General features: G+C 39.8%; 1 protein-coding gene across 2 annotated transcripts in view; it reads right to left on the reverse strand.

Annotated features, from left to right (window-relative positions):
• Positions 1 to 1071: 1071 nt before the first annotated feature.
• DIPK1A (divergent protein kinase domain 1A) overlaps positions 1072 to 24731 on the reverse strand; it is a 31157-nt gene continuing 7497 nt past the window's right edge. Inside the window, exons 1-5 of one of the 2 annotated variants that reach the window (XM_042462036.1) lie at positions 21079 to 21295; positions 13249 to 13383; positions 10516 to 10623; positions 7211 to 7387; positions 1072 to 5471 (exon numbers count right to left, since the gene is read on the reverse strand). In XM_042462036.1, the coding sequence (XP_042317970.1) occupies positions 4659 to 5471; positions 7211 to 7387; positions 10516 to 10623; positions 13249 to 13383; positions 21079 to 21081 (1236 nt within the window). In that variant the 5' untranslated portion in view covers positions 21082 to 21295 and the 3' untranslated portion in view covers positions 1072 to 4658. Of the gene's footprint in view, positions 5472 to 7210; positions 7388 to 10515; positions 10624 to 13248; positions 13384 to 21078; positions 21296 to 24731 lie in introns of those variants that run through there. The other variant, XM_042462035.1, reaches the window with a different exon arrangement.

Consider the following 24731-nt stretch of genomic DNA (forward strand, 5'->3'; position numbering starts at 1 on the left):
TACGTTTATGATACAGGGCATGGCTTTTTCCCCAGCTATCTTGAAAGTTTTGCACCAAAACCAGAAGAATGTGCTGCTAGGCAGCCATTTAAAAATCCTGTTTGGTCTGGTAGATGCCTGGGGCTGGTGGGACCAAATTGTGTTAATATAGCAGTTTGCCTATCCTTGCCATACAGCTTAAATCTTTATACAAATGTGTCAGATTAACGTATCAGTTTTAGTGGTTGTAGCCTATTTTTAAAAGGAAAATAGGAATGGAGTGATTCAGTTCTAAGATGCTTTGCAAGCCTGTATAATTTTTTAAAAGTTTAATTTTTTTCCATTGTCCTGGCAAAGAAGGAGAAAATTATACGCAGTGTGATGTTTAGCTAAAATGGAGATAGGTGTGCATTTGGCTGAAATGTTATACTTAATGCTCATTTTTGGCAGCCAGAACAGTAGTATAGTTGATCTATAGCTGAGCATAATTCAAAACATTCAGCCAGTGTTTCTGGAGCTGGCTAGCATTTGACACTTCCTCTAGCTCCTTACTACTCTTAAGGCTGTATCTGCACTTCAAAAATGATCCAAGTTACCACTAACTGCTATGGCTCCATGCTGTGAAATTCTAGGAAATCTAGTTTTATGGGACATTTAGCCGCCTCTGTTAAGAGAGCTCTAGTGCAACAACAAAATACAATTCCAGAATTCCATAGCATTGAACCATGGCAGGTAAAAGGTGTCAAACTATTTTACCCCACTTGGGTATCCCATTACAGTTGTTTCATCTTCTGCTTAGCATCAGATTTTGGCAGTGAAGCAACAGGTAGCATGATCTTGTGTTTTATTCATGTTGAAAGAGTATGGAAATGTCAGTATCTTATCCATGTTTAGTGAATTTGGAAAGACCAACAGGTGCAAATATGTATCAGCAGCAAATGAGTGCTGCTTATATTTATCAAAGCCAGTTATTCATCGTCCTTTCTAAAAGCTTGCATTCAGTTCAAATTTGTTTGCATTCACAAGAGAATTGAGAGCTTTCTTTTTTGCTACTGTGCTGGCAGTTTTCATCTAACAAACACAATTACCAGAAAGGGGAAATAGTTCCAATTTATTGTAAACAATTCATATTCAAAATGAAAACTCCTGAAGATGGTGTAACAGCAATCAAAATAAAATACAGTACAAACTGCACTGAACAGGTTATTCCAAAATTATTTCAAATATCTAGAAATATTTGGCTCAATATTATTCCCCCAACGGAGCAATGACCGTAATGATGCTGACATTCAGGTTTACCTGGCATAGGTATGCCTAGCAAGGACTGTTTAGTGACTGAAAGTATTAAATACTGTCTCATAAAAGAGCATCTGTCAATTTAAAAACAAAGCAGACATTGTGCAAGAATATTGTTAGTAAAAATATTTACACAAGGCAAAAATGCGCAAAAACCCTAGAGCAAATTATTTATGCTTCACACATGGTACAGGGAACAAAGGTAATTTTGCTTTGTAAGTGCATGTTCAAGGGCCCACTGTATCTGAAAAAAGGGCTTTTTTATACAAAGAAGCAGGATTTTAAAAAACCCAGATCAAGGCAAACAGAAAAGACTTATTCCTCATCTTTTTTCTTGTGAAGTACAGGTGAAGGATGGAGAAAGTGAGTTACTGTCACTCATAATGTGCACCAATGTTTCACATAAGCACTCCCACGCAATGACAAATGCTCACTGGGGCAGACAAAGTGGTCTGCATTGAACTTGCAGTAAAGACAACCCATTTGTGATCAGTTGCCGTTTGCAGAACTGGAGACTACTGCTATGCTTGGGAAATACAGGAAATATATACTGAACATTACCACAGATTTTTGTCCTTTAAAGTGCTCTTAGACACATACCTTACCACTGTCTTGCTTCACTTTCCTCCTCTGTGAACAAAGCGAGGCCTTGCTAGCGTAAGGCAAATCTTGCTTTGAAAGCCAGCTTGCCACATAGTCCTACAAGTAGACTACTTTGTAAAAGAATCAACTCGCTGCATTACATCACTCAATTCTTTTGTTAAATTTTCACTGCTGTAAAAAAATCCATATTTAAATGGTTAAAAAAACTGACTTAAACTTCGGAGAACTCCCAACTCCCCACCCAAAAAACCAAGTAATGGGCCTGTGTTACACACAAAAAAAGTAACACCTCTACCTAGTGCTAATTTTAAAGGAACCATTTTAGTCTCTTGAAAGCCAGCATGGTGGACTGATTCGAATGTTGGACTCGGGAAGGCCATGATAACCCTCTGGGTGACCTTGGGCAGGTTACACACTCTCAGCCTCAGATGAAGGCAAAAACCCCTCTGAACAAATTCTGCACAAAAAAAGAAAAAAAGTTGTAGGTTCAATTTAGGGCCGCCGCACACTATAGCAATTGTCTCCAAAAGTAACATAGGAAATATTCTGCATCATGAATGCAGAACGAACTATCATCATCTGACCCCATTCCCCCAATCTACTAGAGCTGCTCCAAATGATGGCGATCTGGTCTGGTGATCAAGGCACAAGGTGTCTGCAGCCCCCTTCCTGCAATGATATGCAGTGCAAGGTGGAATTGCAACAAGGTCCTGCTGATTGTCACAGCCATGTGTCCTGGTGGGAAAAAGCTGGAAATGTCATTCTGCTGACCTTGATCAACAGAACAGAACAGACCTCTGTTCAGCATGACTCCATGGAGCTGAAAATGAGATTTGGAAGCATTTACAATTGTGGCAATAGTTCCACAATCATGAATAGGTAGTATGTGGAGCAGGTAATGGATCTGTAACTAGGTTACAAATCTAACTGCAGTACAAGATGCCAGCCAACACTGTTCCTATGACAGGTTACTGCTAAGCTTTGAAAATAACTAATTTTTCAAGTTGATGCATGATCAACTGACATGATCTAGAAGGCCAGAACAGTGAGCTGCTTTGACTCCTGAATGAATGGGCTTGGATACAACAGTGCTGGCTTAATTGCTTATGGATACAGCTGGACAAGCTCCAGCTAATATTACGCATATTTTCCCTTTAATGTCAATAATTAAATCCTCATTCAAAATGGAGCCTGAATTTCTACACCAACCTAGGAGATACTGAAAATTTGTTCTTGTGTGCCTTCAAGTTGTTTAAGTGTAATGGTGAGCCTATCATGTGGTTTTCTTGACAAGATTTGTTCAGAGGTAGTTTGCAACTGCTTTCCCTTGAGGCTGAGAGCATGTGACTTGCCCAAGGTCACCCAGTGGGTTTTCATGGCTGAGCTGGGACTTGAACCCTGGTCTCCAGAGTCATAGTCCAACAGAATAAACATGCATAGAACTGGGCTACTGGGTGTACTTAACTTTGGCCAGATTGCGCTCTATGGTTTTAAATATTTTGTGGTCAAGCAGCAACTGCAACTGGATTAACAGTTGCATCAAAGTTAATGAATCTCAGCCCATGTACAAACATCAGCTTAAGCACCCCATCCAATTCTTCGCCTTTTGGTTTTAAATTTGCTTATATTAAGACCTAAATGAATGCAGTTGTTCCATTTACTTCTGTGTCTTTAAATATTGCTACTACTGTATGTTAGTGCAACATGCTTCACTGAACTCCTTCACTGCTAGCATGGTACAATATCTACTTTGAACTAGGAATTTTCAGCAAACTAAGTAACATTCAGTGTACGCATGAGGTAAATGTGTATACAAATGTAAAAATGTAACAAAAAGTTGTAGTTCCAAAACCTTCCAGTTTAAAACATACTGAATTGTCACACTGATTTTCTTTCTTAAAAATAAATGTGCAAATTTTGCCATGCTAGGGTTAGTAAACAATCCCCCCCCCCAAATATTCATTTAATTTACAAACAGTAGCTTGGATTTTACCATGCTAGTTTCTAGTACTGATGGGTGTTCAGAATTTTATTTTTTGTAAATTCCTTTCAATTTAAAAAACAAACCTCACATAAATTTTTTAAAACACCACAATCTTATTTTCTTATTTGATGAGGAGTGGTGAGACAAGAGAAAGAAGAAAGTGTGGGGAAGAAGACAAGAGAAACTTTGCACAGCAGTGTTTAAAGACTAGGCCTCTTCAAACCATTAATTCTGAATGCAGGTGGGATGTTTTCGTACTCTTCCTCTTCAAGCGGACACCCTGTTTTGAAGCACACCCTGCTAACACAACAGGGAAAAGGCTAACCTATAACTCTTGATTTGAAATACTAGGTTTTCCATGTGCAAAGTTTTGTTGAAATAATGAAGTACTCCAACGCGAACTCTCACTTGCATTCCAAAATGGGACTGATGTCCTGGGAGTGTACCAAGTGCTTTCTGTGAACGTGCAAGTTTGGCTCAGAAAATTATGTTCATATTTATTGTGTTCCCACAGATACTAAATGCCCTTCTCAAGCTATCCTAACTTGTGTAAGGGCAAGAGGAGAACACAATCTATACTCTTTCCCAAATGGGAGTGTTATACAGCCATAAGACTTCAGTAGTCTCTGCCAGGCAGATATTTAGAGAACATCATTTTCCAACTGGAAAAAAAAAATCACTGATGGCAGTGTTCGAAAGATGGAGGCTAAATAAAAATATTTTAGATCTTGAAGCTACTTTTCACACAAAGTGGTCAACTCCAACAGCAGCAACGGCGTTTTGGGAGACAAAGAAACTAAGAATCGTTTGTATGAGATATTTTCTTCCACAGTAGAGTTTTCAGGTTGTTGAGTATTAAGGAATGCTCCATTTCCATCTGGTTTGCTGAAACTTTCAAGGCAATGCATGAGTACAGTTGCTTTTCTAACTCTTCATGTATTTCCAGAGGAGCCCCACGAAGCAAGTAGTCTTTAAGCAACTGGCACACCTTGGCTAAGTTTGGCTGAATAATGTCTGTAGTACATTTCATTTTGCTTTGGTCACATACAGTTCTACAGTCCGATCCATACACACAATCCAGATCAGACTCACAGTGACGATCTTTAATTAGGTCTTTTAAATTATTTTCTGGCACTATTTTTCTCATGTCTACCATTTTTAAGTCATATTTATCATTGTAACCCAAGTTTTTGGCACTCGTATCGCACATAAGAAAATTCCCATATGGTCCATGGAAAATGTCTTCTACAAATTCTAGAAGCCCTATGGCTATTTTTGCCTTCCTAGGCCATGACGGTGTAAACCACTGATCTACGCTTCTTCTGAAACCAGAGGGAATAAAAAGTTCTATGACCCATGGTAAGCTTATTCCAAAGAGAGAGGTATATTCGACTTTCTCCATCACATACAGATCCCCGCAAAATCCCAACAGTTTGGGTGTATGCTCTTTATCCTGGAGAATCACCATAAGCAGAAATTCATTCAGCTGAAGAAGTGCCCATGCTGACTTCGCTTCTGGCAAAGAAACTCGACCATCTTTGTTCCCATCAGCAACGGACAAGATGAGATTAACCAGCTCGGGAAGATTTCCTTGCTCACCTAGTTTTTCCTATAAAGAAGGTGAGAATAGACAGTCAAATATCATATACATTAAGTTCTTTTAAAATATTGGCGGGAATCTTGCTGAGGATGAATGTCTTCATAAATGGATTTACGTATCTGAGTATTAGAACTGTACAGTTGCATAACATTGATATCCACTAGAGGGCTGCTTTTACATTAAGAGCTAACAAAGTGCCCAGTGTGCACAATGTGACTGATGTGCATCAGTCCCAATGCACACTGGGCACCAATGAACATTGGGCACTCTTGCTGGTGCCTTTAAGCATCTTAACAATTCAATAAAGGAGTCTCTTAGCACTCCTGGTACATAGATAGGTATATGTACAGTTATGTAACATAACAGTTCATGTAGGATTCTGAGAATTAATTGTTAAAAGGGGTCCTTGGCATCCACTGGGGCTTGGTTCTAGAACACACGCATGCACACACACACCAGATATCAAAATCCATGGATGTTCAAGTCCCATTACATACAGTGGAGTAATAAAATGGTGTCCTTTAAAACAGCAAAATCAAGGTTTGTTTTTTTGGATGTGAGTGTGTTTGTGAATATTTGCAAACTGTGGATGGCTGAATCCATGGATATGGTGGTCCAACTGTATCTGTAATTGAGTTATACAGCTATTATCAGTACAGTTTAGGAACTTAACAAAATCATGATGCCCCTGTAGTTTGAGAGATAGATATAAAGGTACTTGACACATATTTTCTAACTCAAAGCACTAGTTAAGCAACTATTGATGCAAAACAAATTTTAAACTCTCCAGGCTCTGGATAAAGGGATCATATAGCATGAAAAGAAATGGGCTGGCATCTTATTTGTGTATTATAATGGTGTAAATTGGACTTATGCCATCACCATTCACCTTTTTTTTTATTATTGTGGAGGTTGGAATTCTGTTAGAAATTCCTCCTAAAACCTACCTACCTACCTGGTAAACATTGCCCCCTTGGATATTTCCATGTGGTCAGAGAGTGGGGATATAACCAACAATTTTCCTGTAGCTGGACATGTTGAAAGGATGTCGTCTGCAGGGACACTAAGAGGACCTCCAGTAGTCTCTGTAGATGTCTGTTGCAGTGAGTTTAGCTAATGGAAAATAGCTGAACATGTACCTGCTCATCCACACACACACACACCCAACACAGAAATCCTCATGTTAGGTGTTCTATAAGATTACTTTTTGGGACAGTACCAGCAGGAAACACAACTATGGAGATGTGGCTACATGATAGATGAATGTCCTGTGATGCATGATCTCAGCCATGGTGTTTGAAACATTAAGCCTCAAACATTCCAGAGTATGGAATCTTTGGCTTGTTTGTTTTTTACCTTCAGTAAATCATGACCACCGTGTGTGAAGAGGAGGGGCATTAAGACTTTCCTTCACCCCAGCAGTCCTGACCAAAAAACACTCCCCACTGCAAGTAGCAATGAGAGCACTTTCCCCTGTTGCTACTTGTAGTGCAAATAGTCCAGTTTCTTGGGATAGTGGTGGTGTCAGGCCCAAGGCAGGGGAAAAAAGATTTCATCCCAGTAAAAACTTATTTTACACAGCATTTTTAATTTAAAAAAAAACTCTGATGCTGCTGCAAGCAAACAATTACTAAGTCCAGTACTGCGCAACAATGCCTACAGGAAATATTGTAGCTTCATAGATATTGCCAGTTCTTTGAGTTAACCAGGCAACACTGAAGACCTAAGATGAGAAAGAAGATACTCACTTTAAAAAGGCCATAGACCATCTCCTTGAATTTCTGAACAGTAGTTCCTCTAGTTGGTTTATCAAACAGAATAGTTTCCTTCCTTGGTTCTAGTTCAGTTCTAAGATCAATGTGAGCAATTTCTTCCATCTGGCATTTTATAACACCTTGTAGATTACCCCACGCTCCTAGATACATCTGTAGAAAATAAAAGATATGAAAACTATGGCCAGAATCCTGGGAACACAAGTAGACTTGCCTCTGCAAGATTTAGAATTGAGCAGCTCTTTGACATCCGGATCCAGTAAGAGGCTGCTGTTAAGCTACTACTACATAGAGAAGAAGGAAGCCTTAGGCATGTTGTTTATTGGAACTCTTGCTGGTGTCCAGTTATGCATCTTTAGAAGATGCCTCTTTTATTTAGCTAAGTAAAGGGTGATTAAAAAGGAATGGTACAAAACCAAGTAAGAACAGCTTAATTTTTGCACCATTCTTTTTTAATTACCCTGTATATGTAAAGTTATTAATAGGGATAGAAGATTCCAGCCTATAGAAGAAAATCTTGTTTGACACCAATAATCTATTTCAGTTAGGCGTTTAGTAAATCTTTGGCTTAACTGATTTTTATTAAGAAGGTGGTTTGATTAAATGGGCAGCAGTTTTTTAAAAAAACAACAACAACAAATTAATAAAAGTATTTACAAAATAAGCATAGGTGGCCATCTCATAAAGGGTATTCCCTCAGTCTTTTTATATGTAAAATAGGCTGCCACTGCTAAGACTGGGCCTGCTACAGTAATAACATCCCACCACTTTTGTCACATCAACTGATGTGATACAGACAATATTTGAGGTATTTCTGCACAGAGTTACTTTCTGTACAGAGTAAAGCCAAGATTTTCAGAACAAAGCAAAGTTGAAGATGTGTATGTTATTGTAAATAAGCACTGACTTTAAATTATATATCCCTTCAGTGTCTGTTTACAGAAGAATCTTGAACCTATCTATACTCTTTTAGGATCAGTACAAGAAAGGATTTGGGACGGAGATTACTACACACGATTACATCTGGAAAAAAGTGGCTTTGGTGATACTTATTGTATGATGACGCCTCTGACCCATAGCTGTTGCATCCCCCAACCATGATTAGGGAATCCCTTTTCATTGATGAGGGAAACCTACTGCAAATAGAACAAGTGCCTATGCTGGGCAGTTGAAAGATTGCCAGTCATGTAGTGTCAGGGATCCCTCCTCTCCCCCCCCCCCCATTTCTTTTCTTTAATTTTTTTTAACCATCCACTATTGCTGAGCTCCAGAATTGCATGAGTTAACATAAAATAATAATCATAAATACCAAAATGAGGCATGAGGCAGAATTAAAGGCAACTCATGAGGACAGTGAGATGGCAGTAGTGGCCTCACTTGTGCAATTCCAAAGATATGTGATACTGGGGCTCTCAACATGGTATGTTTCTATTTTTTCCCTTGACATGATTGATGTGAAAATGGGGCCCATGCAGTTAAGTCTCTGCGAGAAAGAAGCTTGTAGCATTAGCTTTTCTGAACTCAATCTGCTTTATCGTTGAGATGTATCTGATGAAACAGATTGAGTGTATGAAAGCTATGCTACCAACTTCTTTCGCTCAGTCTCAGAGGTGCTATAAGATTTTTTGTAGACTGAAACATTTATGTCTTTGAATATCTTTCTGTATCAGTTCAGTATGACTACAAGAGACATCAAGCTAAACACTTTTTGAAATAGAAGCAAATCTGAATGTCAAGTCTTATCTTTATCTGAAATCTTATCTGTCTAAAATATATTTTTGAGTAGACTATTGTACCTTAAGGACCTAATCCATCTTTAAAAGTTAGCTGTGACTAAGTAATGGAACTCATTCCCTTCCACAACTACCCAGATTAGGATCTTAGTGTTTTTCAAAAATAACACTGTGACACTAGAAAGTATAATCATACTCATATATTTTGCAAAAGGTAACTTGCCTACAACAAAAAAACTGCCAATACCTAATCCCTACAAGATACTGCAGCTAATTTTAATAAACCATTTCATCTGTCTGCAGCTCATTTGGGCTGAGGAAGGAGAGAAGAATTTCAGGAGAGATGAAAGGAAAAAGAGACATCTTTACTTTTTCCCACCTTTCTAAAACATTTCACAAGTTTGATGTAAACTGAAGTGTAAAAGGGACTAGGTTTGTGCCTGGCTGTCATCCCCAAACTCAAACATTTTATGTATATATGACAAGGAGGCATGGATGGCAGAGGGGCTTCTGATTAAAGGGGAAAGACCACCCTCTCCCCCATTCTCTCCTCCGCCCCCACCACCGCGGTAAAGCTCTTTCCTTTGCTGCCACGGTAGAGGTCTCCTCATGAGTAGGCCTCTGTCACTGTGGCAAGCCAGGAGGATCCAACCAGTTATCATTCCTCTTCTAGGTGTCACCTGGTGTGATCTCCCCCCTCCCCAAGTGATGTCACTCCTTCTGCTAGTATAGTATAAAGCATTGCTTCATAATTCATTTGATGTCAGGGATCAGCAAGTCTTTCCCCCAAATTGACCTGTACCATATTTGTGTCCTGTTTGTTTTTCTCCTGGAAATTTGCTGTGGTCATGTAGCCCATGGCTCATGGACTGTGAGTACCACTTTGAGTTCCACTGCGAGTATCACTGGTATAAAGGGCTCAAATGGTTCAATTCCAATCCCAGTATTATCTTCCAAATCCAAATAACACCTTGAACACTCCACTGGTTCTGGAAGTCACTAAACAGCTGGGTGAGCCTGCAGAAACAATGCAGTTTGACACCAGTTTAACAGCCATGGGTCCATCCTACAGAATCATGGGATTTATAGTTTTCTGTGGCACCAGCACTCTTTTGTAGAGTAGGCTAAATGGCTCATGAAACTATACATCCCAGGATTCCATAGGATGGAGCAGTACTCAAAGTGGTGTCAAACTGCATTATTTCTACAGTCTAGTCAGTTCTTTTTAAAGCATCTAACATGAAATTTGCAAGCTAATTTACGTCTTAATATATATCTGTTGAATTAGGAAGTCCTCATTTTCAGAAATCACTACCTTATTATTAGGTAGACACCAAGTGACCACTTGAGGTCCACTGAACGAAGACAGCATTACATTGCCAGTCTCCAAAAATTCAGAAATCAAGAGGCGGTTTAACATATAGAGACTAGTGAAGATTTTCTTTCATTTAGAAATCCTATGAAATAAAAATGTACACAGACATTTTTAAAGTTAATTTTTAAATAGTTTCATGGTTTTCTAAAGCTGACAAAAATATAGAGTCATACCTGATTATTGGGTTTGGTTGACAAGCATTTTCCAAAATACAGTGTTTGTCTTGTACACAGGCTGCTACATGCGGATCCATCAATAACTCCAGTCTTATACTTATCACACTGGGAAAGAACAGAAGAGAACATCACCACCTGAGATCCACCCTTTTTTCCATGACACATACTGATCGGTGCCCTAAGCGTATATGCAGATGAAGTTCTGAAAATCCTGATCTTATGCTAAGATGACTAGACTACATATACCCTACATGTATTGATCTGGACAGCATCAATATCTGAATGAACAATCTTTGGTTCTATGGGACATATAGATACTACTCTTCAGTCCCAATATCCACCCTGCTAACCCAGGTCCTGTCTGCACTAACGAAGACACTCCAGGGGCAGCCCAACCTCCCTGTTATAGCAGGCCCTCCATTCCAACACCAGGTAGTTGTGTGCATGTGTGTTCCACTATGTTGTCAATCACTTTGCACACAGCACATCACTTTGTTCTGACCTCAGAGCAAGCGATCCATGGTGTTGGTGGATGCATGAGGCAGCACAGTGGTACAGATTTCAAACCATCTCCCTTTGTCAGAATGGAGGGATCTGGGTCTTCTGGAATGATCCAGAGCAGGCCTGCACAACTTGGCACTAGATAGGGGCCAAAATTAAAATAGGCTAAACTTCTTAGGGCCACATATAGGTTTTAATTAAATATTAATTAATTATTAATAATATTAATTAAAATTAATTCCATCCTCCTCCTTTTCTGCCCAGCCCTTCCTCAAGAGAGAGATAAGCAGTGGAGGAGCCTTGTCTGTCCTCCACCTCCTTTACCCAGACCTCTCCTTGGGAGAAGGCCAAGCAATGGAGGAGCCTTGAGGGGTGAATGTTCGCCCCTCTTCCTCCTCCACCACCTGGCCTTCTCAGGAGAAAACCAGGTGAAGGAGGTGCCTCATAGGGTGAGTGTTTGCCCATCCTCCTCTTCCACCTGTCTTTCTCCTTGGGAGAAAGCCAAGCAGCAGAGGACCCTTGTTCGCCCATCCTCCTCCTCCACTACCCAGCCTTCTTCTCAGAAGAAATTGAGGTGGTGATGGAACCTTGCAGGGCAAGCATTTGCCTGTCCTCCTAGTCCTCTGCCTGTTCTTTTCCTCGGGAAACAGCCAGGCAGTGGAGGACCCTTGAAGTTGTACCACATCCTCGTGGGCCACCTAAAATCCTTTAGTGGACCACATGTGGCCCCAAGCCATATGTTGTGCAGGCCTGATCCAAAGCAAACTGGATGTTTTTAAAATGTGTGTTAAGAGGGTTCTGGTACTGAGGTACTGAACAGGTTTAACATTGTCTAGTCTGTTCACACCAGAACCTGGGTTTGGGCCATATGTTATCTAGTCTCTTCACTGAGAGGACAGGGAAGAGGCTGGTTTATTTGGCCAATATAGACAAGGCCTCAGTCAGATCTTATCACTCAGCACTTAGTATTATTTCACTGCCCTCAATATCCATTAGTGAATTTCTATTTACCACACACCAACAAGTACACTATAACACCTCAAGAAATTCCCCACACTAGTCTCCCACTGTTGCTCTCTCTGAGGGTTCATTTTGTCTTACAGTTCCAGGAACTTAATTCCATTTATCTCTATATTCTCCTTTGCTCACCCTCCTTTATTCTGTACTTGCACACCAATTTCAATCAGAGTCTAAACTGTTTCCTTTTGTTCAATGAACTAGAGTTAGCAATAATTTGAACAATTAATTACTGCTCAAGATTTTTTTTTATTTTGTTCTCCTGTGTTTTTCTTGTTTTGCAAAGTAGCTCATGAGGAAGTCTATTTCTGAAATACAATATCTACTTAACTGCAAAAGCAAAATACAAGGGAAAAAAGGCCCCTAATCAAAGCTTGGAGGAGCATATCCATTCACAATGTCTGAGGATATGGACCTAAATCCAACTGTTAGTCCCAAATAGACTAGACTCATAAAGTCAGTGGAATTTAAACAAATGCGAACTTGTAAACTATATGTGATCTACATTCCCACTGATTCAGTGGGTTACTCTAGTTGCAGCTTACAGCAGGATATAGCCATAGTCTGCACTTCACAATCATTCACTGCACAGAAGTCTAACAGTACTGCTATAGAATAAAATTGACCTCAGCCTTGGGAGATAGCTTTACTTGAAAGAATTCTGGATACCATAATTAAGATTGCAGTCATATACATATTAATTTGGGAGTAAGTGGCATAGAACTTAGTGAGGCTTAGTCTGAAAGATCATTTGCAAAAGTGATATTTAGGAACATTAGCCAGTATCTTGCCTTGCAGTTACATATTTCTAATCTAGAATTATAGATCTGTAATTGCTCTGCATTCAGATCTGCTATTCATAATGGTTGCACTATTGTCACAATTGTAAATACCCCCTCCCCAAAATGCACCTTAAATTCAAGGGAGGCCACTTCATGGGCGTCAAAGGAGCCTAACTGCATCATCCTGAAGTGCCCCATTTCTCCACAATTCAGAACTCCATCACTTGGAGCAGCTCCTTCAAGTTTAAGGTTGGGGCAATTCCTTAGGTCATGCAAAATTACATTTATATTGTTATGAATACAATGTAGGTTCACAGTCATTACACATCATTACAGTTAACATCTCCACCAGGTTTATTTATAAAAATATTAAAGACAGAATACAAAGAATACAAACAAAATATAGTTTAACGTAGCCCATTATACTTACTATTATTTTCTTGCAGTCCTGTCCTCTGCAAAGTTCTGTGTAAGAGGAGTACTGAACATAAATAATCCAGCTGCCAATGAATACTCCTAGCCAAGAGAAGAAGAGATACTTCATCCGCATATAAGAGAGGCGAACCTTAAGGTAGAGGCAGACAAGAGGGGTGGTTTCAGTCATATATTATGACATCTTGTTTATCCTCACTTTTACTATATTACCAACAAAGTACACAATATCAAAGAGGCCTGGGTTCCCTTCCTTATTTCAGGAAGAAAGAGGAGGAAGCTCACAGAGTTTCAGACATCTACATCTCCTCCTGCACTGGTGCAAAACAAGAACATACTACGAGTCAACCCATTCCAACACCAGGATATAAAAACTACATGGCCAATACAATAAGGGTGAAGGATGGAAGAGAGATGTTATGTTCACTTGAACAGAGCAGTCTTCCAGTGGCACCACATACCATTTTTAACATTTTGCCAAGAGTCAGGGTAGACAGGGCTTCTCTCTCAGTAGCTCTGGTGCTTTTGAAGTGGGGATGGCAGTAGGACAGGTACTGCTAGGCATTTCCCATTGACTTGTGATCCAGAGACACCATCTGTAACAATTCAGTGTAGTTATGCCAATGTCACAGAGCCACTCTGTGACATTGACATTTACCTCTACATGTCACCCTACTACACACTCATACAAGGAGTCTGCTAGGGTGATATCTGCCTCCTTTAGCTACTCATGCTAGAAGCAGCGAAACAAGAGGAAAGTTAGGAGTTTATGCTTAAGTGGGACAGGTTTAGTTCTCTCACAACAGCCCAGTTGGCACTTTCTTCTCACAGCTCACCATTACAGTCACCTGGCTGTCCCACTCCTATTCAGAAAGGTGCCAGACTTCCTATCCTGCTTCCTCCCTATGTCCCTAACTTATTAGCCAAACCACGGTTCCTCCCTGACACCATGGTTTGGCAGGTAGGTGAGGGACAGTTGGAAATGTTATGTAGATGGACTCCTGGAAACAGAAGGGAATAGATACTACTGTTTCCCCCTGCTTGTTTATTTCCCATGGCATCTGTTGTAGCACAGCAACCAAACATAAACTACAGGTGGTGCTCCCAAATGAGGCTTTTATTGTGAAACTTGCATGATTCATTCAAGCAATATTAAGGAATCTAGACAATACATTTCATTTACAACCCTCCCCTGATTTTCTGCTGTTCTGTCTGTTGTTGTTTCACTTCTGCAGAACATGCATCAACGATGGAAAGACAGAATTGTTGCCCAACGTCTTTTAACTAATACCACTAGGAGCTGTCTGTCTGGAAACACTCTTATGAGAAACAAAGCTTAGAGTACGTACGACAATGTCCTTCTCAATAGCCAATTTTAAACATACAATTGGGATTTTCTAATTTACTCTTTAGAGAAGCTGCTGCAATCTTCCTAATTTTGTGACTGCTTGCAAACCAACTGAAAGTCATCCCTGTGGTTGGCTGGTTTTGGTGAAGGAAGGAGAAATTTTTCAAAGGCCAAAAATTGAAATCTAGGTGGATCTAAGTTGGAAATTCCCAAATTTTACAAGCTTGAAGGACATCAGGGGGGAAAAATCCTTCCAACTCAGAAGACATTATACTATTTCATTCTTTTGCGGTCAAAGGTTTACTTTCCATAATGAAACTGAAGGTCAGACTTGAAAAAGTAATACAGAGTCATGATAAGACTAGCTGCCTTTACTTTTTAAAATGCCATTTTTGTGCTGCTGTGGTTCAGAATGCAACAATTGTGCTGTGGGGCTAGGTCTTAAATACAAGTTTTTCCCAGTAAGAAAAAACAGCAGTTCCACTTGTAGTTGGGTGGATCAAATTCCATTGGGAATACAGCGCAAGGGGGAAGAGAGGCTAAACCTTCATTCTTAATGCAGTCTGGATCTGTTCCTTCAGTGGTTTGTTTTTTTTACAGAATCATAAAATGAGAGATTTGACCACAGATCTCAGGATTTTCTTTTTTAGTCTGATTATAAGACATGGTAGCATGAAAGTCCTAGCAGACTAGCAGGCAGAATTAGGAAGGAGTAAATGGAAGAGAATAGACCTTAACAGCAGTTCATAGATTCTTAATATGTCTTTTACAATCAACTTTTTTTAATACTAGGAATAGGATGAGTTGGCTTTTAAAGTTTGCACAAGAAAATAAACTTACAAGACAGAGCAGTTCCATAAATGGAATTCCAGGAGAGCATTCGGTGAACAGACAATTTGAATACATACAGTGAGCAATGATTCCTAAGAAAACCCACCCCTTGTGGGCCTCAAAGCACAATACATTTATTCACAAGTCACATTGTTCCCATCTCTGCTTTCATTACAGAGAAAAAAGGTACCAGAAGTTACCAAAAAGAAAACAGTGGTTTTGCTGCCTGGGAACTCTGGGTCTCACAGAGTATTCATCACATTACATTGGGATGACAGAACTCCAATGCAGCAGTGCTTTCCTTACTTCAGAAGAAGATCTCACCTGTTCCATTACCACTCCCTCTAAACTGCTTGCATGAGAGTTATAAGTGTTGAATGTTTGGTGCAGGAACAACACTGAACACATTGGACCGGGATCACTTTTGGTGTACAAAAAGAATGCTGGTTCCTTGCATACATTTCGAAAGCACTGCAGTTAGGACAAAGTTTGGACAGCTCAACAAGATGCAACGTTATTGCTTTGACCAGTTAACACAGTGACTACTTTGTGATCCTGTCTGAAACCATTCCACAGGACTCAAACGGGATGGGGACAACACCCTCCCACACAACACATTTCTTTAAGAAATGCCAAATACTGTACTTCCTTCCTGGTTTTGTGAGCCAGAAGACTCAAGTGGAGTGCAGACAACATGCTTTGCCACACATTTCTTTTAAAAAATGCTAGATAGTTCTTTCCTGGTTTTGTGAGCCAGAAGACAGACTCAGAGTGTTAAACTTTTATGTTGACTGACGGAGCAAGTAGAACTGGATTGTGTCCATAACAATAGTCAGTTGAGTTTGGCAAAAGTTAACCAGTGCCATGTCTGGCCAAAAACACAAATTCCTCAAGCACCTGTCAGACTTTAGGGATCTTTCATCAAGCCAACATCTGACCACCTCTTATTGCCCAGGCTTTCAAAACCTCAAGAGAATACTTGCAAATCATACTGCGGAGTGGGTTCAAGATGTTGCTGTAGGTGCATAGTTCTGATGTTCTTCAGTTATCCTGAGAATCTTAGGACACCTCTATACTGACCGCTTAATACAGAGCCAGTCTGGAGCATTATACCCCAGACTGACCCTGGGCTGATGACGATGGCAAATACATGCACCATGCCCAAACCAGCGTGATGTGTCATTGTGTACATGGGCCAGCTGAGCCAATGCTGCATTGGCCCTGCTGGCCCATCCTCTTCAGCGCTGCCACTCCAACCTTGCCAACCAACCAGCTCCCTGTGACAGCCTGCCCAGCAGGCTGTCACTTCTGCTGAAGTCAGAACGGGATATCCTCCCATGTGATCCACAAAGAAGGGGACATTCTTCCCTCCTCCTTGTTGTTCCATGCGCATCCTGTTCTGACCACAGCAGAAGTTGTGGTGCGTGGGGCAGGCATTACATGGAGCACCTGTCTATGCGGAAGCAGTGCTGTTGGTTCCATAAACAGACCATCCCTTTTCCCTGCACTACTCCTAGCGTGTAAACAACAGATTGAGCCAAATTGGACCTGATCCAGTTGTCCACACACCAAAATAACTTGAGGTCACTCTGGAGCTTCTTGGAAACATTCAGCTGATTCCTGACCTTAGAACAAAGTCGGGTTAAGGGCAAAAAAAAATGGTTTTCTTCCCAGAAGTGGCCATACATCATGAGGACTATCTGCACTGACTTTGGGGTGGGTTCAGATTTTCCCCTGGTGTAGACAATCCCTTAACCACCTTCTAATTAAGGTAGTTTGTTATTACTGTGTGCCTTCAAGTCCCTTCCAACTTATGGAAATCCTAAGTAATGTAGTTTGTTATTGTTGTGTGCCTTCAAGTCCTTTCTGACTTATGACAATCCTAAGGTGAACCTATCAGGGTTTTCTTGGCAAGTTTAATCAGAGGTGGTTTGCCATTGCCATCCTGTGAGGCCGAGAGAGTGTGACTTGCTCAAGGTCACCTAGTGGATTTATGTAGAGATGGGATTCGAACGCTGGTCTCCAGAGTCATAGTCCAGCACTCATACCACTACACCATGCTGGCTCTCACCAGCTAAGGTGGCATAGATGGCAAAATTGTGACTTGAATGTGTAGGAATGGGTTTTCAGATATGTTTCACTATTAAAAGATATTTGATGAAGCTGAAAGACAGGGACCTAGGAAGAACTCTAATAACCACAAAATGTAAATATGTTAACCAGACAAATAAAATGCAAATCAAAGTTATATATGGTTTTATGACACAGCCATTTAATGGGGAACAAGGTTTATAAGGTACAAATAAAGCAACATTTCATCACCTTGTGGCAGCATTCCTACTACAAAATTTTCATAGCTTGGCAATAACATGTTAATTTTAACACAGTTTTGTTAATTTGTTTATTTTGCATCTAACAGCTGCCCAAAAATGTTAGTCTATCATCTAAGGAGTGAAATTACAGTGGAAAAAGAGGTATAATATTTAGTGAGTCATAAATTATGATGCCTACTCACTAAATTAGTGAGTTAGTGAAGGAGGAAGAAAAGGGGAAATTTAATGGAGAAGGAAGGAAAAGGGGAACTAATTTCACATGGTTCATGTGCTGGTTTGTGAATTTCTGCTGGGGGAGGCCAGTGCAGGAGACTGAGGATCATGCAAACTGCGAACTTAAGGAGATGACAGGAGAGAAGATGGAGAAAGTAAGGTCAGAAAATGCTAAGCACTTAAACTGAGATTAAAACAATAATGCAGAGGGAGAATGTCAAATTAAGAGGAGAAATTATTAAGGAGAAATGGAAACTCAAAATGTGAGAGGCCCAGGAAAAACAAGGGTTGAGGAGAGAAGGAAAGAAAAAGCAACATCATGTGCCTGTATATTGCCATCTAGCCTTCCTTCCTTCCTTTCTTTCATAAACTGTCCTTGCTAACTAGATTGCTATAGTATTGGGGAAGCTGGAAAAGAAACAGCAGACCTATGCCTTCATAATACTGTCAAAGGAGCCATCAACAAAACGCGCTACTCGAAGTCAATAATGTCAGCCAAACATATGCATTTCTGTCAATCCTGGGATTTCTCTAGAGATGCATCAATTAATGCAACAATTAATGGAGTTTACTACTTTTTAAAAAATATAAGAATTGTGGGTTGTTGTTTTTTGAACTTACTAATGAATTGGACATTTTGTACTAATTTTTCAAGACTGGAGTATTTTTTTGTCCCATCAACAATATAGGGTAGAGAACTTAATGAGCAAATGTCATCTCTCCCCAGAAAGTCAAGGTATGCCAGGGGATATGGGAAAATTACATTGACCCACAAGGCAAGTGAGCTGGAGGAAGGAGCTTGGTGCTAGACAGACAACCAATAATTTTTTTAAAGTAATTTATTTTATGGTTCACTTAATTAAGTCAGTAGAGAAGGGATTTTACAATGAATTTAATAATATTTACCCTTTTCACTTGAGATAATTAAAAGATAAACAGATACAAATACAAGTGTGGCCTTGAGTCACTTGGCCAACTTGAAGAGGATCACTCAGTCCCACTGGAACTACCCACACCTTCACTGAAGGCTGCTGCCACACTGCAGAATTAATGCAGTCTGACACCACTTTAACTGTCATGTCTCCAACCTATAGAACCCTGGGGTTTGTATTTTTGTGAAGCACTAGCACTTTTTGGCAGAGAAGGCTAAAGACCTTATAAAACTACAAATCCCTGGATTCTATAAGATGGAGCCACATCTCTTAAAGTGGTATCAACCTGCATTATTTCTGTGCCCAGAGAAGGCTAAATACCTCACAAAACTACAGTCCCATGATTTCATAATGTTGAGCCATGGCAGTTAAAGCAGTGTTAAACTGCATTAATTCTGCAGTGTGGATGCAGCTCCAGTCTAATTTTGGCTCCTGTTGCTCTTCTCATACTTGCACTGGAATTGAATTTTGCCCTTCATTTATATGGTTATGGTAGGCCACATACCATGGCTATTGGCTAAGACAATTAGTTGAAGGAGAATAAAGGCAATATACCTTTACACATTCTAGGGACAGAGAAAGATGATGACCTTCATGCCCTGATTATGATCTCTGAGACATTTGGTTATCCATTCTTGGGAGTAGTATGTTGGGATGAGATTGATCCATAAACAAGTTAGATTAAAACAGACACCAGAGCCACTGAAAAGAAGCTAAACATACTCTTTGTATCTGTCTTAACTACAAAGATATCATACTGGAGAACATATTTAACCCTGACTTTTCATTAGGTAGCTAAAAAACAGTGGTCCAGTCCCAGAAAAGCTCCTAAACAAATCTATGGCCCAGTACAGATGGGCAGGTAGCGGCATGCCTGTGCCGATTCTAGGCTTCTGGAGCGCACACCAACTGCATGCTCCGGAACCCTAGTCCGTACGGATTCCATCATCATGACGGCTTCCTGTCTATACGGCGGCCGCCATGATGACGTCGCAGCATCCAACAGCTTCCGGACATCACTTCCAGGAAGTGGCGTCATGGCGGTGCCCTTTCCCTTTACGGTGCCACAAAAAATAAGCTGCTTAGAGTGGCTTCTTTTTGGCGGTGTGTAGGTGCGGTGCGGTGCAGCTGCTGCGGCACTGACAAGTGAGAAAGACGGGTGGGCACGGAGCCATCCGTCTGTACCGGGCCTATAATAGCTAAGAAGGACCAGATGATATTCTCTCCCTCCTCAACAAGTTCTGCTATCTATGGCATGTAAGAATTAACAATACTTTTGCTTGAAAAATTCCAGGTCTGTAGGTACAGATGAATGACATAATGTTTACTGTCAACATTATACAGCCTAAAAAACTACCAAAGACAACTCTTAGCATAAGTACACATTTACTCCACATGTAAAACATACTGAAAGAGGCCCTGGTTGTAGAACAAAAGAAACGTCTATCACAAGATTTCTTCAAATAATCAAATGACACTAGAATTCAGCATGCGTAGGAAGAACATATGGAAGGCAAAAGTCCTGCAGCTGAGTAGAGTTCAGACCATACAGTGTCTTAAAGAAAGCACTTTCAGTTTTTTCCAAGAAAACTGGAAACTAGTGTGGCTGTTTCAAAAGAGGTGGCATATTGCTAATACTGCTGCTCCCAAGGCAACCATCTGGCCATGGCCTTCTGGACTCTGAACTTTTACTCCAAAATAATAAATAATCAGGAAGTATCACAGAAAACAGCTGGCCAAAGTACTTCCTATAGTCTGTCCTTAAACGCATTTGGGGCTTCACCTTTAACAGTGCCACACTTACATGGTAGTTTAAATATTCTGTATTAAAACTCAGTTCAACTGCAGACATTACAGAAAATTGCTCTTTTAACTAAGAGGATGCAATTTACACCAATGTACATGCTACCTCTGCATCAGCTCCCTAGAAAACTTTAAACAGATATGACCCAGCAACAACTGTAAAAGGACAAATAGTTCTGAGATGTGTGTGACATTAGAATAAGATTGTTTTAGAGCCAACATATGCTTTTCTTTAACCCCTTCTCACTTCACTAATTGGAAGTGAACCAGAAAACACAAACAGAAAAAGGAGATGACAACACCCAACAAGGCATTTACAGAGTCAATTCTGCTAAATGGTGTGAACTGCATACCAATTAGTTACTCACCATGCAGGACGCATCTGAAGCAGCACCATTTCTGGCAAAGTTAAATCTGGACAGGATCCAGAGCACATTGATACTAGAACTAGACTCTGACGGAGAATGAGGTGAATTGTTGCACAGTTGCTTGAGCTTCTGTGTTTTTATATTCTTTGACTACAAAGAAGTGGTAAAGGAGTCTTGTAATTTAATACATGGACTGTTGAAAACCCTTTGCTTGGGTTGGCCAAATTATTCTCCTTCTATTTCCCCAGTTGCATTCTCTTTGTTCTGCTGCCAGGTGTCACAAAAAGTTTATTTAGAAATTCTGCCCCCCCCCCCCAACTCCCTCTAAACTAACAGGGAAACAAAAGAAGGCATCTTGGCATTTATTCTGAAAGAAAAGACAGTCAACTAGAGAAATGCCCAAGAATCCTAGGCGGTTGCCAGGTGTAGTAAAAGGAAACAGATGGTGGTAGGTGGAGACCTGCTTATGCATTTGCCATTCAGTTGCCCGCTAGGGTGAGGGGAATAGTTCCTCCTCATGCAAGCAACAAACTGCATAGCATGTTTTAAAGTAAAACGTGGCTTGCACATTTTTAAAAAAATCACTGTAATTTTATTTACTGCATTGAGAGAGTAAGTAATCGCTCAAATATGTGCTCAATAATATTTCCAGCAATTAATATGGTAAGCAATATTTGTGGAACTGTTAAGAAAACCCCACGGGTTCACCTTAAGATCGTCATAAATCAGAAATGACTCAAGGCACACAACAACAAGCAACGTAGAAAGAACAGCTTGAGATTTAAAATTCTGATTAAATGGAAACTTTAAGTAGCATTAGTCTTTAGCTCAGTGCCAAGGTAATTTAACACTAAAATATCTCACTACAATTGGCTCTCCACATTTGCAGCTTTGACTTCTGCAGCTTTGATTACTTGCAGTTTTAATTAATATGTCCTCTCTAGGAATCTCTAGGTGCTCCAGTGCGATTCTGCGAGAAGTTGACCAGAGTTGTGCTGGAGAACCTAGAAGTTCCTAGAGAAAACACTTCTCTGGGGCATTTGTAGGTTCTCCAGCATGATTCTGTGATCAGCCTCTAGCAGATGTTGACCACAGAGTTGCACTGGAGGACCTGGATATTCCTAGAGAAATGTTCCCTCAGGTAAAAAAGAATAGTGTTTTTTCATTCGCTGTTTTCCCACATTCACAGGAGTCCTTCACCCCTAACCCCAGTGAATCTGGACTGGAGGGAACACTGTATACTGTTATAGAGCTGTAATAACACTTTTACTGCTACAGCTGCCTCTGTGGAATCCTGGGATTTGTAGTTTAGTAAGAGGCATTTTGAATTCTCATCCACAGAGCTCTTAGGTCTTACTAAATTACAGACCCCCGAAGGCCACATGAGGCAGCCATAGCAGTTAAAGTGGGTAGAGAAACTGAAAGGAGGAGTAGAGAAACTGAAATTCCCAAGAAGGAAGCAGCCCATCTCCATTGCTGGCTCTCAGGATCTTTAACCATGGTTAACAGAGGGTCAATATTATTTCTGAACCAGCTCTCCTAAAAAGAATTTGTTATCAATCTAGGAGCATAGAAAATGCCAGTCTCATTAATGTGCATGGCTTACCTTTTTGGTGCAAATTTAGTGAACTTGCTATCTATGTTGTTATCTATGCTATAGCATCTTGTTTTTTTGGAAACAAGATTCTTATTAGTAGGTATAAAGTATCTGTCATATTTATACTGTTTTCTTGAGGGGGTGGCTCACCTCAACAAAGAGTACTTTTTGTCATCTTTCTGTTGTGTGGTTTTTATTGTATGCTTTCAAGACCGTTCTGACTTACAGCAACCCTACGGTGAACCTAGCATGGGGTTTTCTTGGCAAAATCTGTTCTGAGGTTTGCCTTCCTCTGGGGCTAAGAGAGTGTGACTTTATCCTGTGGGTTTCCATGGCCGAGCAAGGATTCAAATCCTGGTCTTCAGAGTCGCAGTCAAACAAACCACTACACCCTGCAGGCTCTTAGTTTTATAACTGTAAGTTGTATTTGGTGCAACATCGGATAGCTGTTTTCTCGAACAGAACAGACAAATGTTCTATGATCTGAATTATAAACTTACTTTAACTAGTAGGTTTAAAATACAGACCCCAGAAAATGTGTCTACTGTGGTAGAGAAAATAGCTATCCAGTATACGCACCAAATACAACTGTCAGATAAAAAACTAAAATATCTTTCTTAAGTGTTTAAAAATGGAAACATATGTAAATTCAAGATCTGAACTGAAAAATGTGTGATTACTGTAATGCTCCATTGAATTAGTGGGCTTTTTGTAATATTCATGGAGGAGAAACAAAGGTTCCAAAGATACAAAAATGTCAGACCAAGCTAGGTGATGAGGAAACAATGCAGATATTCAATTACATGAGATTTCCATAGAGAAGAAAGGCTTAAAATGCATGCTTAGAAAAGAAAAGCAAGCCGTGATAAAACAATATAAGACAAAGGCATAAAGGATTATAATTTGCTACTGTGTCATGTTTCACAAAAAAACCCACCCTTATTCATTTTTCATAGATGACATTTGTTAATCATACTGTGCTGATGATAACAAAATGTATATGCTCCGTCATTTTATGATTAAGTATCTACATTCCCTTCTGCCTACACCATATGCAAATGTACATGAACTCACATTGGGTGAGAAGCATCTGATACAGAAACAAGATAGAGTTCTTGCCCCAGAGCAGTCTATAGATCTGTTTCCATTAATGCTGTTTATTTTTAGGTCAGGCTTAAAAAAATATTGAAGCATCTTGTCCTGATATGCAGAACAACATTAGTTTGACCTTGCATGTAACAACATCCTCCCATTTAATAGAGTGCATGTACAACTCTTTTTAACCCGTCCTACTCAGAATTAATTTTACTCCTGGTTGATGTGATTATTGATATTGGTTTTATAATTAACTTGATTTCATCATAAGCTGCCTTGATGTTTTGTAATAAAAATATATAAGTATATCAAAAGATAAGGTATATATTTAAAAAAAAATAACTAATACAGGGAGAATTTCCCACTCATCCTCCTGATTACTTGCTCATTCTTTGCCCCTCAGTACCATTAGACAAATACAGTGGACTCTTGTTATACGCTGGGGTTTGGTTCCAAGATCCCCCATGTATACCAAATCCATATATGCTCAAGTCCCATTAAATATAATGGCAAAGCAAAATGGTGTCCCTTATAAAAAATGGAAAATCAAGGTTTGATGTTTGAAATTTATATATTTTTTTAACATTTTGAAACCGTGTATGCTTGAATCCGTGTATAAGAAGGGCCAACTGTAGTGATTTGCAAACAGATGCATACCAGATTCTGGTGGTGCTAGCTGTGTTGTTCTTTCTTTGCTTTTTCTATGTTAATATATTTGTCAAGCATGGGGAAAGGGATGAATATTTCACAACACTGTATTACATTGGTATGCATCCACCACAAATGACACAAATTACTATGGGTATCTAGATAGGATAAGTGATTTTAAAATATATATACACACACTTGGGGAAAGGTTCAATAATTTCAAGTCAATGGAGCCAATTAGACTTCAACATCTGTAGAAATCTTAAACCTATCTTAAAGCAATGAGTTTACTGTTAACTGAAACACTAAAATG

The sequence above is a fragment of the Sceloporus undulatus genome, chromosome 4 (genome assembly GCF_019175285.1).
Source record: "Sceloporus undulatus isolate JIND9_A2432 ecotype Alabama chromosome 4, SceUnd_v1.1, whole genome shotgun sequence".
NCBI lineage: Eukaryota > Metazoa > Chordata > Lepidosauria > Squamata > Phrynosomatidae > Sceloporus > Sceloporus undulatus.